This window comes from Pogoniulus pusillus, chromosome 11, assembly GCF_015220805.1.
Source record: "Pogoniulus pusillus isolate bPogPus1 chromosome 11, bPogPus1.pri, whole genome shotgun sequence".
In the NCBI taxonomy this organism is placed as follows: domain Eukaryota; kingdom Metazoa; phylum Chordata; class Aves; order Piciformes; family Lybiidae; genus Pogoniulus; species Pogoniulus pusillus.
The window spans coordinates 7,927,022-7,945,398 of record NC_087274.1 but is presented as its reverse complement, the minus strand read 5'-3'; the positions used below and the strand labels follow the sequence as shown (position 1 = coordinate 7,945,398).

Genomic DNA, 18,377 nt, shown 5'->3' with positions numbered 1-18,377 from the left:
GCAGCTGATGTTTGCATACTTGCACAGCATTTTCAGCATGACTGATTTGCCAGGTGGTCCTGGGCACTGCAGTTTAAGATGCAAGGAGATCTGGTTTTGCAGCAAAGCCTCTAGTCTAGTGAGAGAAATGTTTGATCAGACCATCTGTCCTGTCTTAAAATGGGGAGCATTTGGAACATAAAAGGCAGAGAACAAGACAAGCACCAACATATTTCTATTCTTCTAGTCGTTTGCAAACACACCCTCCTCAGAACATAGAGAATCCCCTTTGATGGTAATGGGAGGAGAAGAAGGGAGGGATCAGGAATGTGTGACTGAAACTGGAGTGAGGGAGAGGCTGTTCCTTAGAGGGGAAAGCACACAGGCAGCCCCAGAAAAGCTTTAACCTGTAGTGTACTGCAGCTGGCATGGTCCACCCTGCACAAGGAGCATCATTTGCATCCATTCCACAGTATTTCTTGATGCCATCTTTGCATTTGCTTGCAGTGGTGTAAACTGGTGACACTATGGGTAAGCCACGGAAAACTGGGGCCTAACTGTAGAAAAATTTCCATGCACATTCAAGACAGATCTTGTCAGGTCGATGTGGTAGTACTGTTTGTAAGATCCATTGTTTCAGGTGAGTAAACACAAAAGAGAACAAAACTGCAGCCATTTGGTTATCTTTCATGCGATTCATCAAACAGTTGGGCAGCAGCACACAACAGGTTAGCCATCCTGGGGTGCAAGATGGCTTTACTACATCTTTTAGGATTAAAAAGTAGTTAAAGAAGAAGAAAACAAAGTGAAATGCAGGAAAAAAAAAACTCAGAGTGGAGTTTTCCTGTAATCAGTCTAGGGATTACTGATCCCCTTTATGTGTTAATGGCTTGGGTATCGAAGTGTTGACTGCAGTTTTCTTGCCATTAAATTGAGAGGCTTTTTCAGTGCAGACTGCATTTCGAAAAGCATTCAGGAAGATGAAATTCCTTTGAGGGATGGAGTCAAATCTAGTCGAAGTGCTGGTACTTGGAACAGTAGTCAGAACCTCTGTTTCATCAGCTGGGAGCACCAAGCGAAGCTGCTGTGTGTGTCAGTTGTTTGCAGGAGGACTATGCACAAGATGAGGCACTTGTAGATAAGACAAGTGCCACAGGCTGTATCCAGACCAGGATACTTCACTGTTTCCACTAGGGAAACAGTGAAGCAGCAACACTACTGCTGAAGTTTGGAATGTGTTTTCCTGAGAACATTAACTGAAAGGTTCATTTCTAAAAGGCAGAGGACATCAGGTGGGATGTCTTCCTTGCAAGCACAGGAAAAATCCCTGGGAGTTGGGGTTCACTCTCTTAGCTCAGTGTGCCTCTGCAACAAGGAGAAGACTCAGAAAGATTTTTTTGAAGGGGAACTTGGCTAATTTATTAGAAAAATTATACAATGTGGTTTCAAGTCGTAGCTGGAAACTGGCATCTGTAGGAAGTTGTTTCCAGCTCTTTGCTGCCTGTACTTGTGCAATAAATACAATTTTCCTAAACCTTTGTCAAGCTGGCACTTCTGTGTTCATCCCCAGTGACATCTGCTCTCTGGAAGCCGGTGGCAAAAAGGGCAAGACTGGAAGAATTCAGCACCATGTGTTTGTACTCTCAGATCTTATGACTAGATGAGATGCTTTCCCTCTGAGAGGGGAAAAAAGGTCTCCAAAAGCATCACATGATTGAGACAGAATTAAAAATGCAAACAAGAAGACAAAGTCTGATAGCAAAGTATATGGATTTGCACTGCATAACTTACAGGTCCAGACTTGGGCACCAGGCACATAAGCTGGATGGTGGACCTGTGCCTCTGTGCACTACAGGAATCACAGCTAATGCACAGAGCCTGAGAGACTAACTCTTAACTAGATAACCCACTTGATAGCCCTCATGGAGGAGGTCTGCAGATCTGATGCAGTAATGCACACCAAATCCAGTCATGATAACAGTACAGACCACAGATGATGCTGTTCTGCCAGCCTTACCAGCTGGAGCAACACGCTGGGCTGGGGGCAGCTGCAAGGAGGAAGTGCCATGCTGAAGAGAGGACAGGCACAGAAGGGCTGCTCTGGGGAAAGGTGCCCCTTTCCTTGGACAAACAACGTGGAGACAGCAACATTACTGCAAGAACACTGCAAGAGGGTGGTAGCAGTAGTGGAACAGCATTGCTGCTGCTCCTTCTGTCCTACTGCATCTGCTGCAGCCAGGGAGCTGCTGATCAGGCTTTTGCTCCCCACCCAGACTAGCCCTTGCTACTCTGTCCTGGCAGCACACTTCTTGTGTGACCCTTCCTGTGTGGAACCTAGGATAAAAATCTGGATGGTTTGGTAGCCATGGTCTCTTCTGTACTGATTATCTTGCTTTGTAAGGCTTGACATTTAGGAGCTACTGGTCAGATGCGTGGGTTATGTGGGCTCCTCAACATTCTTTTTAATTGCAGAGCTGCTGTGGCATTCATCAGCAAATGTCTGTGGCTCTGGGTCTCCTTGCAGAGTAAGCCTTCAACTGTCCAGGCAGAGTCTGCTTGGCAGAGCAGGGTCTCAAAGGAGCAATGCAACAAGCTGAGCTGATGGGGTGTAAGAAGTGTTATTTTGTTAATTCTTGACCTTCTATCTGATACCTTCTTACACGTTTTTAAAGTGAAAGTAAACTTCAAACGCCTTAGCAATGCATTTGCATGATGTTGGGAAATGAGACAGCTGGCAGTACCCAGAGGTCCTGCAGACACACAGAAGCCAGAGACCTGCACATTCCAACCCTCAGCAGAAGGCAGTGTCCAGCTGGTGTCCTTCTCCTGGCAGCTGTTCATTCTGGAGACCAGAGCCCTCAGCTGGCACTGCCTCCCAAGACACCATTTCTGATGGGAAGCAGAAGCCTGGCAACCAGGAACAGCTCTGCTTGAGCCCAACCACCACTGATGGGTCACAGGGTGCAGGGCAGCTGGAGGGTATTGTGATGGTCAGCCTGTGGCACCAGGGCTTTGCCATGTTCTCTGCTTGTGGGTGCACTGGGTCCCTGGGCAGACGGGAGGTGATGCAGCAAATGACAGCATAAGCAACAACACAGCAGGCTATAAAGTCTGGCTTGACTGCCACAGTGTAAGTGTTGAATCTACTTTTCCTCACTGACCCCACGAACCAGTGTGGTACAGCCACAGCCAATGCTGCAATGAGGAGCGTTGGAGGTGGTGGGAGATCTAGAGGGGCTCCTGCTAGAGCTGAAGAAGAGAAACGGTGAGACTAATTTCAGCAGTGTTTAGGCGCAGCAGAGCATCACTGATGGAGTGCTGAGACTGCACAGGGTCAGCAAAGCAGTGTCGCCAGGCAGGATGGGGGAGAGTCCAACAGCAGCGATAGCTCTGCCATGTAACACAGCCCTTCTGCTTTACAGGATCTGCCACAATGCCCACAGTGCCACAGCACCGCTAAGGCCTGGGAAACTTCTGCCGGAGGTGAAGGATTAACATCACAGAGAGACAAGAAGGGCAGGACCTCAGGGTGAGAGCAGTTTCACCTGGAGCTCCTTGTCTCTCTTGCTGCGTTTCCTGGTTATTGTGATGTTAATTGTGCAGCCTCCAGCCCACATGAACGCAGGCTTCCTACGCTTAGCACCAGAGGTCTTCTCAAGGAAAACGGGAGGGATTTTCCTGAAAGAGGCACCGGGGTAAGAGGAGGGTGACAAAGCTGAAGGTAGGCATGTTATATCTTAACCCCTACAAAACTTGTTCTGTTCTCATGCAAATCATTTCACCAAATTCCCCACGGCCTGCGAAACGCCGACTGTGAGCTACTGAAGTGCCGCAGCCACTGCTTTTCACCATAAGCCATCCTGCTGTAACCTGTCTGTCTCCATTCGTCTCTCGCCTTAAGCCACAGCTGGAGCACAACTGACTGGAGACAGCAATATTAGCTTAAACAGTTCCTGTCCAGCCCTCTGGTCCTGGCTGCTCTGTCTGTCGATGCCATGCTGTGTGGATACACCCATGCACATCTGCAGTCTACATCAGACCAGCGATGACTCCAGGTTAAAAATAATCCCTGCCCGGTGCAAGATTTCTGATGTTCCTTTGAAAATCTGAGTTAAATCCTGACCCAGCTCGCAGAGCAGTTGTGTAGGGGGCTGGAGCACATGCCTTATGAGGAGAGGCTGAGGGACCTGGGGCATTTTAGTCTGAAGACTGAGAGAGGATTTAATAATTGTCTATAAATATCTGAGGGCTGAGTGTCAGGACCGGGGGCGACGACAGACTCTGCTCACTTGTTCCCTGTGATAGGACAAAGAGCAAAGGATGGAAGCTGTAGCACAGGAAGTTCCACCTCAACACAAGGGGGAACTTCTTTACTGGAAGGGTCCAGAGCACTGGAACAGGCTCCCCAGAGAGGCTGTGGAGTCTCCTTCTCTGGAGCCTTTCAAGGCCTGTCTGGATGTGTTCCTCTGTGACCTGAGCTAGAGTGTATGGTCCTGCTCTGGCAGGGGGGTTGGACTCAATGATCAACTTGGGTCACTTCCAACCCCTGACGTTCTGTGATCCTGTGATTGGAGGGTGAGGTAGGATGTAAGGGGGAAGGGGCAGGAACAAGCAGCCAAAACCTGTAGGTGCTGCATCCCCTCTAACGCCATTCCAGCAGAGACTCACTTAAAGGCACATTTCCTGGCAGAGTGAGCTGCTGCAGTCACACATCTCAGGTGGTGGTTGGTCCTCCCTGCCAGCAGCGCTGGTGCCAGTAGATCTAGCAGGCGGCAAATGGCTGAGAATGGGGGTGCTTCCAGGGCATTGGTGGGCTTCCAGCTGTATGGGCTCCCTGATCTGGCCCATTTGACTCTCTAATCGCAGCACAAGGAAGGGTTGTGGAAGAAGCAGCAGCAGTGTCCTTCACCCGGGCAAACCTAAGCTGGCCCAGAACTTAGAATGGAATCATAGAATCAACCATGTTGGAAGAGACCTCTAAGATCATCCAGTCCAACCTAGCACCCAGCCCTATCCAGTCAACCAGACCATGGCACTAAGTGCCTCATCCAGCCTTTTCTTGAACACCTCCAGGGACAGCAACTCCACCACCTCCCTGGGCAGCCCATTCCAATGCCAATCACTCTCTCTACCAACAACTTCCTCCTCACATCCAGCCTAGACCTCCCCTGGCACAACTGCAGACTGTGTCCCCTTTCTTCTGTTGCTGGGTGCCTGGGAGAAGAGCCCAACCCCACCTGGCTCCAGCCTCCCTTCAGGTAGTTGTAGACAGCAATGAGATCCCCCCTGAGCCTCCTCTTCTCCAGGCTACCCACCCCCAGCTCCCTCAGCCTCTCCTCACAGGGCTGTGCTCCAGGCCCCTCACCAGCTTCGTTGCCCTTCTCTGGACACTTTCCAGTACCTCAAAGATATCTCTTGAATTGAGGGCCCAGAACTGGACACAGCTCAGGCTTCAGGCTGAGATGAAAAGTTGGGGCAGATATTCACCTTTCCCAGCTCTTTACAGTATCTAGCCCTGTGCATTGCAGTTCATTGGTGGGTGTCACATCATTATGTGAGCATACAAAAAAAAAGAAATTAAGATATCAGGGAATTATTACTGCTACCAAGCACAAGGGCTGGCTATAATTCCCAGTCAGGGAGTTACAGATTTTATCAGCACAGACAATGACTACCTTGAACCATTCAGAAGGGGTTTAAGGCTCTGGGCTGGACTGACCTTCAGTCATGCTGACTCTGTGCACCTGTGGAGCTCCTAGGATGGTCCTGGTTGCATACTGGGACCAGCACAGCAAGAGTTGGTCTGTGGGTGAGACATCAGCAACACTGCCATGAGGTAAGTGAGGAATTTTTCTGCTATGTTGTGTTTTTCATTTTGCCCATTCTGAAACTACATCAGAAAATGTCTTTGCAGTTTTTTAGACTTAGACTTAAGAGACTTTTGGGTGGAGACCAAGTCTGGAGAAATGTGTATCAAAACCAGCTACCTGAGAAAGCTTTGATCTAACAGAAGGGAGGGTTTGACACTGTAGATTGTGTCCAAAACAAAGCTATGACTATCACAGTAGTATTCATTTTGTTTGTTTGTTTGTTTTTTACAATTGTGTTTGGTTTTGGTACTCAGAGATACCAGAATATCTGGTTCACATGTGAGTAAAACAGACAGGGAAGAGTTTAAGCAGAGTGGTGCTCAAAATCCTCACAGCCACAGGCTCTCAGTAACACTCAAAAGCACAGCAGGTTAATGTATTACTGCTCCAGATTAAATGGAGCAAAGTGAGTCAGCTTTTATTGTAGCCTCTGGCCTAAATCCTTTTACAGGGCTTGTGATGCCTTTGGGTTTGTGCCCCTGCTCAGGGGCCTTGGGTCTACAAGTCTGAGCTCCTGTTTCTTCAGCCTGGCTGGATCACAGCCTGCTTCCACCGACAGCCGCCACAGCGTGGGGTGGCCGCTGCAGAACTGCAGTGCTCGGGGACCCCGCAACGCTTCTAGAGAGACAGTAGAGACAATCAAAAGCCTCTGATGGGGCTCGCAGCTTCAGTGTTAAATAACACCCGTTCAGGGCAGTTGAAGGGGGCAGGACTCATTCCAGAACTATTAATATAGCCCCTATTTATACCCCTAGGTTCCTGCGCACGGTGCAGCAGAGAGCTACAGCTGCAGAGCTAAAATGGAATAAATGTCAGCCTCCGGGGAGAAGGCGATCCCTGCAGCCATCATGCGGGAAAGGAGACGGTGAAAGGACACACAGGGCAGGTTTCAGACCTGAGAAAGCGGAGTGAGCCGATCGCGGCACCCTAAGATCGCAGCCAGTGGGCAGAGCCAGGCAGCAGCCTCCCTGCAGCCAGCAAGTCTGCGCTGAGAGGCTGCAGAAGCGCAAGCTCAGCGTCGCACGCAGCACCTACGGATACTGGCACGGACAAGGTGGGGATTCCAGCTGCTGCCCTACCCAGCCAGGACCAGGTCTGACTCAGGACAAAGGAGCAAAAGCCTGAAAGAACGTTGTGGACAGGCTTTAAGTGCATTGTCTGCTGGACTGAAAAGATGATGGAGAGCACGGGAGGGCCGTATCTGAACACCGCTGCTGTGACGTCCCCTGTGGGAATAGCTCGTTTGCTGCAGATAACGTTTGGCTGCACCACGTTCAGCCTGGTAGCCCACCGGGGAGGATTCAGCGCAGCATACGGCACTTTCTGCATGTTTGTCTGGACCTTCTGCTTCGCCATCACTGTCTTCATCCTCACCTGCGAGTTCACACATCTGCACAGATGCCTGAGCATTTCCTGGGGTAACTTCACCGCCGCCTTCGCCATGCTCGCCACGCTCATGTCCGTCACGGCCGCAGTGATCTATCCGCTCTACTTTGTCCAGCTGGACTGTTACCCCATCAGCTGTGAGGTGAGAGACTTTCGCATTGCAGCCAGCGTCTTCGCTGGCCTCCTGTTCATTGCTTACGCTGTTGAGGTCTTCCTAACCAGGGCAAAGCCAGGACAAGTCAGCAGTTACATGGCCACCGTCTCCGGGCTCTTGAAAATTGTGCAGGCCTTTGTGGCCTGCATTATCTTTGGGGCTCTGGTGAATGACAGCCAGTATAGCAAATATGTGGCAATGCAGTGGTGTGTGGCAGTCTACAGCTTTTGCTTCGTGGTGACAGTGGTGGTAGTGGCCTTTAGTGTCACAGGTAAGACTGCCTTGCTGTGGTTCCCCTTCGAGCGCTCCGTGGTCATCTACACCTTGGGGGCCGTGCTGCTGTACGTGAGCGCAGCGGTCATCTGGCCGGTGTTCTGCTTCGACAGCAAGTACGGCTCCCCGCGGCGCCCTGGCCTCTGTGCCAAGGGCAAGTGCCCCTGGGACAGCCAACTGGTGATTGCCATCTTCACCTATGTGAACTTGCTGCTCTACATCGTGGACCTGGCGTACTCCCAGCGCATCCGCTTCGTCTCACACATCTGAAATGTGGGGCTGCTGCTGCAAAGCCATCCCAGCGCCGTCAGCAGCAGCAGCCGGGATGCAGCAGGAGACAGGATGCAAGGAAGAGAGATGCTCATCAGGCACGTGTGCAAGAACCATCAACCAAACCTCATGGCCAAGACTGACTGGACTCGCAAATTAAGGACCTGTAGTGGGTGGGCTGCAACTGATGCTGGGAAAATCCTACCCACCCCCTCTACCGCTCCACATCTGCCTCAGCCGCCTGGTGCCAGAGCAAAGACACAGTGCAGCCCAAAGTATGCAAAATGGCCTTTCATCTCCTGGCATCAGAAATGCTTGCTGCTGCAAGAGTGGGTCTGCAGGCTACTGGATTACTGAGCTAAATATTAGGAAAGACACCAGGGATTTTGAAATTGTTACCAAAGCTTAACTGTAATCAAGTGACTACCCAGGAAGTGGGCAAGTTAAAGTCTGCATCAAGGAACACCAGTGCTGGAGACGAAAAACAATCCTTCAGAGTTTGGGTTAGTTTGGGCTAGTTTGGGCTGTGTGGTGAGACAAGAAATGCTTGCAAGTGTGGGAAATTCCAGTCAGGATGTTTCTGAGAAGAACATCATAGCTGTAATAGCATTCTGGAGATTACCATCCCTTTCCCTTTCTCTCCTCTCCTTCACTGTTTAGCACAGCAGATAGAAATTAAAATCTGTGAAGTTTGGCCTCTACTGCCAAGAAATATGATGTAGAACAGGGACAAACTGCAAAGTAACTGGGTGTACCTTGACATCCTTGCTCAGACATGATCGGGAGGCACCTTGGCACATGCTGTGTCTCAGTCCATGTGCCACTGGAGTTTTTTATACTGATGTCAGAATTGTGTGTGGGTTTTTTTTGCCCTGGGAGCTTAAAGGTCAGTTCTGGGAGGAAAGGGGAAGGTGATGCAGAAATGAACTGATCTCACAATGCTGCATAAAAGACCGGACAAGGGCCGGGGGACACAGATAGAATGGGACACGACAAAACTTGCCTGCAGATTGGGAGTGCTGCCTCAGCCTGGATCAGGCACCGGGATTCCCGAGCACTCTGCGTCACCAACAAGCTGCATTTCTCTGACCCATCCCTAACAAAACACCCACTTTGAAGTCCCACACTGCATAGCTCAGATTTCAAGCTTAATAGGAAGAAACGTTCTTCATTTCTGATCCAGTGAGAAACCAAAGCAGTCTGAATATTTGTGCAGAAGCATGCAGACTAGATAGGTTTGATTAAAGTCTGGAGTAGCTGACTGTCAGAAGCAAGATTTATTTTTTAACCAAATTAAAATAAAGCTGAATGGCAGACTGACTACATCTCCAGAGGTTTGTGTGCCTTCATCTTGCTCTCCACACAGCTTTTATTTCACCAGATATAGACCTTCTGTTTTCTGCCAGAAAACATAGCTCAATTTATTTTGACATGTGAAGCCAGAACGCAGCTCCAAAGAAAGTATATACAGAAGGCAGCTGAGACCTCAGACTGACATTCTTTGTAGCAGAGTCACTCAGGAAAAAGGAAGGAAACTTTCTGTTCATCGATGCTTTGTACAGGGTTTGAGAAGCAAAGGAAAAATACTTGGGACAAATTGGGATGGATGCTACTGAGTAAGCACTTTGGCAGAAGGAACTGTTAGCCCATAAAACAGGTCAAGAATCAGCATCCAGCATAAGGGAAAAGCACTGAGTAATCTTCCAAGAGGTTCTTCTCTTTCACCAGTCCCCACTAAGGGCAGGAAGTCCAGAAAATGATAGTCCAACAAGAGGCTGCCAACTTGTTCTAGAGCAAGACCCAAGACTATCTGCTACAGGTATCAACCAGCTTTATTTCTTGCCACCCAAACAAATTAAGGGGTTGATCAAATAAGAAATACTAACTTGTGAAAAGAAATCCATTTGAGTTGGAGGAGGCAAGGTGCAAAGAGCCACTGCACACAAACAGAACCCTGAGTATTTTTGACATGTTCTTTTTAAACCTGTCAACCTGGACCAGCTGCACTTGAAAACTACTTATTACAGAGCACTAAAAATCAGGGTGACTGTGAGCCATAATGGCTTGTGTTACAGAACTGAAACCTGCAAAACCAGGAGCATTTCTTTATGATGGCACCTTCCCTTCAGTTCTGGAGTGGCTCCATGGGCCCAGGTGGAGGTCAGGGAGAGGGATGTTTGGGCAGGTGCTTGCAGACAGGAGCTGCTTGTCTCCAGAGGCAGATGCTGTGAGTCTTCTGGGCAGCCCATTGGAAAGCATTGGTTAATGCTTTCCTCAGCTATGCACTTGCTTGCTTTTTGTTGGGAAGACTTTGCACCAAGTAGGAGCAACATGGTAAAATCTGCTAATGACACAAGTTGATGCAACCTACTGCCAGGGACATAAAGAAAGGCCCAAAGAGAAAGAGGCATCTGGGAAACAATGGGGGTAACATTGAGTGACTCCACACTAAGGAGGAAATACAATTTAACATGGAAATCATGATACCACTGACTGGAGGAGTGGAAAGACAAGTCATTGCCAAGAACAGTGTGTTCAGATTTAGCTTTCTCATCTGCCAGCCAAAGACAGAGCAAAAAATGTTAGCATGGTCAAAATGGCAAAAAAAAAAAAAAAAAAAAAAAAAAAAAAAAAAAAGATTGTGTGGACAACAATCAACTCTTTTAGGAGAAAAAAAAATCAAAACCTCATGCCTCAGTGGTTAAACACTCACTAACCATTGGAAACTATGAGATTACCCAATCTAGGACAGAGAACATCCAATATCTGTTTAATATGATTTTAACAATCAACTTTGTCAGGATTCAGTTGATTAAGAAACCATTTCTCTCCAAAGCTCCTCTTTCCTCTTAATTAAGAAATCACAGTAAAATAAATTGCCATTAGAATCATAGAATCAGTCAGGGTTGGAAGGGACCACAAGGATCATCCAGTTCCAACCCCCCTGCCATGGGCAGGGACACTCTACCCTAGATCAGGCTGGCCAGAGGCCAATCCAGCCTGGCCTTAAACGCCTCCAGGGATGGAGCCTCAACAACCTCCCTGGGCAACCCATTCCAGGCTCTCACCACTCTCATGCTCAACAACTTCCTCCTCACGTCCAGTCTGAACCTACCCACCTCCAGCTTTGCTCCATTCCCCCTAGTCCTGTTACTCTCTGAGAGCCTAAAAAGTCCCTCCCCAGCTTTTTTGCAGGCCCCCTTCAGATACTGAAAGGCCACGAGAAGGTCACCTGAGAGCCTCCTCCTCTCCAGACTGAACAGCCCCAGCTCTTTCAGCCTGTCCTCATAGGAGAGGTCCTCCAGCCCTCTGAGCATCCTAGTGGCCCTTCTCTGGACACGCTCCAGCATGTCCACATCCTTCTTGTAATGGAGGCTGCAGAACTGGATGCGGTAATCCAGGTGGGGTCTCACCAGAGTAGAGGGGGAGAATCACCTCCCTCAACCTGCTGGCCACACTTCTCCTGATGCAACCCAGGCTCTGGTTGGCTTTCTGGGCTGCAAGTGCACACTGCTGGCTCATGTTGAGCTTCTCATCCAGCAGCGCCCCAGAATCCCACTCCTCAGGGCTGCTCTCCAGCCAGTCACTGCCCAGCCTGGATTTGTGCTCCGGATTGCCCCAACGCAGATGCAGGACGTTTTACTTGGTCTTGTTGAACCTCATGAGGTTGGCTTGTACCATTAACCAGACTTCCTTAGACGCCAATCATGCCCAACTCATTTGAAGTGGTGGACTTGTGTTTGCAGCCAATCTAGACACCTCCTAGAGAATTCCAAACTAAAACGTGTGCATATATAAAGCATACAAAATTATTACAGTGTATAAAACCCATTTCATGGGCTTGGGTTTTCCTTTTCCCTCCTCTTTCTGAAGGCTGGGATTCAGTATCCTCAAAAGAGAAGTTTTAGAGCATTCAACCACAGCAGATACACTGAGATTTATTTCTGTCAATAGAGGAGAAAAGGGAAAAAAAGCACCAAACCCCCAAACAAATGTGTTAAGGTTACATTTAGAGACCTGGCTGGTGCTGTTTTTTATGGTGGCACATTCCAAAGTGCCCGGGTCTTTCCACAGCCCATTACTGGAGCCATGTGATGGGGCATCAGTGCTGGTGCCACGCGTGCGACCGAACCCACACTGCCCCAGAATACTCAGTCTCAGCCGCCCGGCGCTGCCCGGCAGTGCGGGTGCCTGCGAGTTGCGCTGACACAGTCTGCACCGTTACTGGGTTACTATGTTTTCCATCCCGACTGGAGAGTAGGAAAATCTTCACTGAGGCCAGGATGAGATGCTCCCGCGCCAGGATCAGCACCCACTCGAACATTCTCCATCGGAGCCAGGACCTGCACAGGCAAGACAGCCGCAATGCTGCGGGGCCCTTCCCGGGGAGACAGAGCCCCCCCACCGGAGCCGCCCGGGCTCCGCTAGCGGCCGAGAGAAGAAAGGCTGGCGGGGAAGCAGGGACAGCGCGCAGGTAGAACACCCGAGGACCGACAATCTCTTCCCGCAGCTGCCGCGCCCGTGGCGGGGATGGGCGTTCCGGTACGGGCCGCTCTCGGCCCCGCGGAGTCCATCAAGGGCAGGAGCATCCCAGGAATGTCCGAGACAGCAGCTGGGAACGGCCAGGGGCCGCCCGGACCTGTGGTGGCCACAGAGCTGTGTCGGTGCCGAGGGCAGACCGGAGGAGGGGGCGCAGGTGGCGAGGTACTCCCGAGGGTGCCTGCTCGACCTCTCCCGCCGGGCGGCCCCGAGTCCTCATGGCCACGGCGGCAGCCGCCCCGCGGGGCACGCGGCGGAACCCGAAGCTTCCAGAAAGGTGCGCGGCGCCGAGCTGCTGCTTGCGGTAGGAGGACAGCGCCGCCTGGCGGCACAGCGCGGCAACTGGCCCCCGGCAGCCGCCAGAGGCCGTGAATGATGCAACACCCAACCCCGGTTACTCCAATAGCTGGCGAAGGCTGCGCCGGTGGCACCGCCTCTTGACCCTGAGTGGCGGAGGCCCAGCGTAGCTCCGCCCTGCAGCCCGCCGATTGGCTGCGCACAGACGCCCCGCCTTGTTGCCACGCGTCACCGCCTCCCTGCGCCGCGCGCGGCCACGTGGACGGCGGCGCGGGTGCAGGTGGGCTCCGTGTGGTACCGAACGGAACCGAGCCGAGCCATGAGCGTGGGGTTCATCGGCGCCGGGCAGCTCGCCTTTGCCCTGGCCAGGGGCTTCACGGCGGCAGGTGGGTACGGGCCACAGTGCGTAGAGGGTAAGCGAGTGGTGCCGGGCCGGGCTGAGCTGAGCGGCCCGGCTGACGCGCGCTGTGCTTCGCAGGGATCCTGTCGGCGCACAAGATCACGGCGAGTTCCCCGGACACTGACCTGCCCACCGTGAGTGGCCTGCGGGTGAGTGAACGATCGCGGGCAGGCGACGGGCGCGGCGCTGCTCCCCATCGGGCTGCCCCAGGTGACAGCGGTCCCGTTCCTTCCCACCCCGTGCAGAAAATGGGCGTGAACTTTACGGTGAGCAACAAGGACACGGTGAAGAACAGCGATGTCCTCTTCCTGGCCGTGAAGCCCCCCATCATCCCTTTCATTCTGGAGGAGGTGGGCCCCGATATCGAGCCGCGCCACATCGTGGTGTCCTGCGCAGCCGGCGTTACAATCGGCTCCATCGAGAAGGTGAGATGGGGAGGGCCCAGACGCTGGGCTAGAGCCCTCCCATAGCGGCCTCTCGGTGTCTGGGGCCAGTCTGCCACAGGGCAGGGCAATGCTGGAGCTGGCCGGGGTCTGGTACCGCACCTCTAATCCCACAGGAGTTGATACAAGGGATCCCATCCCCGGGATTAAATTCCAGCTGTGGCCAAGTGGTTGCTTTGGGTCACCTTAACTGTCTTCATGCAAAAAGCCATAGCATAGTCCTTATGCCAGTTTACCTGAGGAGCTGTCAGATTTTTTTTCTCTCGACAGAGGTGGGTCATTGCCCCAGAATTTCTGGAGTCTTTGTGCTAAGTGCCTGCAGGAGCTGTTTTGGAGACTCATGAGGTGATGTGTGAATTAGCACTAAGGGTCTTGTCACCAATAGCAGCTCTGCCTGTTTGCTGGTACTGTTAAAGACTTCACGTTTAAATTTTGGGCACTTTGGCTCAGATCGGGGAGTTTGGAATCACAGAATCACAGAAGTTTAGAGGTTGGAAGGGACCTCCAGATATTACCAAGTCCAACCTCCCTGCCAAGGCAGGACCACCTAGGGTAGTTTGCTCAGGAACGCATCCAGGTGGGTTTTGAAAGTCTTCAGAGAAGGAGACTCCACAACCTCTCTGGGCAGCCTGTTCCAGTGTTCTGTTACCCACACTGTAAAGAAGTTTCTCCTCACGTTGAGATGAAACTTTCTATGTTCAGGTTTGTAGCCATTGCTTTTTGTCTTATTGCTGCTGACCAGTGAGTAGAGATTGGCCCCATCCACTTGACACACACCCCTCCAATATTAATAGACACTGATTTGCTTACACTGAATACAGAAGTCTGTCTTCTGTCTTTGCTTGTGTTGCCCTTATCCCATGGGAATCCCTTTCTAGACAGCCTATTTGATATGTCAAACACACACTAAAGTTCATTTTTCTCTTTTCCTTGTTTCTCGATTTCTTATATCTCCAATAATTTTCTCCCTTAAGAAACTCTCTACCTTCTGCCCCACACCAAAAGTGATCAGGTGCATGACCAACACCCCTGTGATTGTCCGGGAAGGTGCTACTGTCTATGCCACTGGGACTCATGCTGATGTGGAGGATGGGAAGCTCTTGGAACAACTGATGGCCAGTGTAGGCTTCTGCACTGAGGTGGAAGAGGACCTGATAGATGCTGTAACAGGACTCAGTGGCAGTGGCCCTGCATATGTATGTGCTGCTTCCTCAACTTGGGTCTGTCCTGGGGAGAGCAGTAGGCTTTGCATGTGGTGATAATCTGTGCAACTGCAGCTTGTCATTTCTTGTTTTGCTCACAGCTGATATGCATGATAGTTCCTGTGATCCTGCTATCCAGTTTATAACCAGTTTGGGTTAACAACTTACGTTTGTTAACAGTGGATGAATCTAAAGTCTGTAGTCATGTCCATGTGTCCATGCTGCAAAACATGGGCTTACAGTTAGTATGACATGGAAGATTAATTCTGCCACTTTTGGGCTGAAACTGGTGGGAGGGAATCCTGTCATGGCACCCATGCAGGTTTTTGTTTGGCCCATAAGGAAATAGGAGTGATGGTGTGATTTTGGAGCCCTGGATTCTCTCCTCGTAGAGACTTTCAGTCATTTTCTTCTTTTGTTTGGCCTCAGGCATTCACTGCCCTGGATGCTCTGGCAGATGGGGGAGTGAAAATGGGACTTCCTCGCCGACTGGCTGTTCGACTTGGGGCACAGGCTTTGCTGGTCAGTATTTCCTCCTCCAGAACACGTTTGAGTTTGTTCCTTCTGCACATCACAGTTTGAAATGGTCCCAATCCTCTTACTGAATCTATTTTAAAGAACATTTGGTTTGATTGCACACAGGTTCCTGGTGAGGGGATATAGCAGGTGTCTGCAGCAATCTGCTGGTGCTGGTGGTGGTGTTGTGGGAGATGGGGCCTGGGAAGCCATGACTTCTCTGCAGGCTTTTTCAGATCTGGAACGTGTTTTGGCAGCCTGCCAATTGCTCCGGGGGTAGGAGCCCAGTTTTGCCTACTGTGAGTCTTAGGTGGTGCTCTGTGCAGTGAAGAACGTGAACATTTGACATTTGGTTCCTCAGTCAGAGCTCTGGCAGCTCATTTTCTTTTCCTTGCTACAGGGTGCTGCCAAAATGCTGTTAGAGTCTGAGCAGCATCCTGGTCAGCTGAAGGACAATGTCTGCTCACCTGGAGGAGCCACCATCCATGCCCTGCACTTCCTTGAGAGCGGAGGCTTTCGCTCACTCCTAATCAATGCCGTGGAGGCTTCCTGCATCCGGACAAGGTAGGCACCTAGAAAGTCCTAAAGAACCTGCAAAACTTGTCCCCCAGATTCCTTGTCTCTTCCTTTTGCTATGTCTGTCTCTTCTACAACCCCATTGCAGAGAGCTGCAGCATGTGGCAGACCAAGAGAAGATCTCCCCAGCAGCCATCAAGAAGACTTTGTTGGATAAAGTGAAGATGGAATCTCCTTCTCTGTCCAGCAAAGTCAGCCTGTTCACCAATAAGAGCCCAAGCAGCAAGAAGAACTAACCAGACTGCTGTAGTCTGGTTCTGCTGAACACCAGCCTTCTTCATGCCATTTCTGTTTTCTCTAAGGAAAAACACTCTCTCTGAATGTTGGTGTCCCCCATGCCTGGCTCTTAGCTTGCAGCAGCTGTGGGACAATGCAGTACTGTAGAAAAGGGTCTTTAACATGTAGTGGGCTTGGTGCAGACTGTCCCTGGTGTTGCTGTTCTGTCTTGCCTGGGGGTTAGGCCATCGTTAGAGCTTCATCAAGGGCACTGTTTGTCCAGAAGCCTTGGTTACTTCTAGGACTCAGGCAGTGTTTGTGATGTCCAATGCAGAAATGGTTTCTCATAGGATTTTAAAAAGAGGTTTCAGAATGCCATTTAGCTTCAAAAGTTGGAACCAGGCTTAGATCTCTCTGGCCTCGTCTTGCATCTGCTATCAGAGCTTGGGTCTTGTTACTGGCTAGAGCAGGTACTGCCACACAAATGCAGTGCCATGCACTACACTAGAGACTGGGCCCTAAAGCCTCTCACAAGGGACCAAAGTGCCTCCGTCAATCCCCCATCTGCCTTGACTGGTAGACAGATGGTGTGAACCTGTGGACCACACTCTCTTTGGTGGCTGCCTCTTCCCTGCTTTGTCTGGTTTGGGGAACCCTGGTTTGATCTTGCTGTCCTTTTTTTGCTGCACATCTGGCTTGTCTAGTTGGACCAGGTGGAGGTGTAGTGAGTGCTCTTTTCCCTCCATCACTTCTTTGTGCTCTCCATGAAGCAGAATCTGCTCCCACACCCCTCTCTTCCTGAGCCCACTGGGGAAATGGATAAATGAGGGTTGGAGGTACCAGTGCTCTGATTACAGCCCCAGAACAGCAGCAGTGAGTAGACCACTACTTACTGTGTTTTCTTTACAGACAGTGTTCCTGTGTGGCTTCCTTGCCTCTCTGCTTTCCTCCCAGAGGCCAAGTAAGGCATGTGTCAAGCCAGATAGCTGCACAGAGGATGCAGGCTGCCCCTACCACTTCTGTGGGGCTGCTGTGGGAGCAACAGGCTGGAGGATATGGCACAGACTTGAGTGGATAATTTGTACTGTATTCTACCTTGGGGCACACTAGGGGAGTGCTGGGGAAGAAAAGGACATGTAAGATGGGCTGCTTGTCTCTTGAGGAATCCTGGATGTGCAGGCAATGCAGGAAGAGTATTTTGATACTGATGCAGAGGCTGACAAAGGTGCTAGTAATGCTAAAGCATTTTTAGTGTCAGGCTTTCAGCTGGTTGCAGGGTGTGACCCTGTAGGTATGGTAGAAGGTTACTCCTTAGGAGTGTGCTTCACTCTATGAAATAAACTGCTGCTCTGACAGAGCTGTGGCTACTCCAGCTGTTTGGACTGGGTAATGTCCTTGCTGCCTGTGGTGAGCGTGCTTGAGGTGTGCAGCAAACTTGTCTGTGAGGCTGGTTTGTCTGGGTGTGGGGCTGGGAAGCATATTGGTCTGTTTCTCCTTGTCACCCATGGCCTCTAAGCAACAGCACAGAAGTTGGTCTGGGACCCTGTGCTATTAGTTATCAGAGACTCGAAGAAAGCTGCAGGAGGAAAGCCACCTGGCTGAAATCTGACATGAAGGAGTGTTAATCCTTCTCGGTGCATCCTGACCCTTTATAGGCTTTCTAAGTGGCTTGTATGCCACTGCATACAAAATTCCGTGGGAGACAAGTGCATGCTGTGTGTTCCTCAGTTTCCCCACAGAGAAGCAGTGAGTAGTCCATGCAGACAGGCCAGTCTGAAAGTCAGATGGCTTAAAAGTACTGGCTGATGCAAAATGAAAGGGAGTGTTGTGGTTGATCACCCATCTATCTGACAAAGCACAGTGCAGAATAAAAGGAGGGGTGGCTGAGTCTAATCCCTGCAATTTGTGAACTGCCCCAGCATGCCCCTAGAGGCAGAGCTATAGATGAACGTCTAGATTCTGTAATTGAGCTGCCACCGTAGATAAAAACCCAGCCTGTGGAGGCCTACCAGAGAACCCTACAGCACTCACGTTCATGTCCTCTGCGTGTCCAGCAGGGCAGCTGCTGAATGCCCAGGGCACACCCTACTTCCTCCTCAGGAGAGTGCTTTCTCCAGCATGCTGCCCTAGCTCCTGTGTACACCGTTGCATTGCTGCACCTACTTCTCTCTCGTCAGCCCTGCTTTGCTTGTAGCACAGCAGCAAATACAGTAAAAATACAGAATTGAATCGTTATGGTTGAAAGAGGCCTTTAAG

General features: G+C 50.7%; 2 protein-coding genes across 2 annotated transcripts; both read left to right on the top strand.

Moving 5' to 3' along the window:
• The first annotated feature begins 6,619 nt into the window (after positions 1–6,619).
• MYADML2 (myeloid associated differentiation marker like 2) lies at positions 6,620–9,257 on the top strand. The gene has a single exon (XM_064150838.1). It carries the CDS (start codon positions 7,024–7,026, stop codon positions 7,930–7,932), a length of 909 nt encoding a protein of 302 aa, XP_064006908.1. The 5' UTR covers positions 6,620–7,023; the 3' UTR covers positions 7,933–9,257.
• Positions 9,258–12,998: 3,741 nt separating this feature from the next.
• On the top strand, positions 12,999–17,488 carry PYCR1 (pyrroline-5-carboxylate reductase 1). The gene is made up of 7 exons (XM_064150831.1): positions 12,999–13,154; positions 13,247–13,317; positions 13,414–13,593; positions 14,586–14,807; positions 15,243–15,335; positions 15,730–15,893; positions 15,994–17,488. The coding sequence occupies exons 1-7, from the start codon at positions 13,088–13,090 to the stop codon at positions 16,139–16,141; spliced, it is 945 nt and encodes a 314-aa protein (XP_064006901.1). The 5' UTR covers positions 12,999–13,087; the 3' UTR covers positions 16,142–17,488.
• Positions 17,489–18,377: the final 889 nt, after the last annotated feature.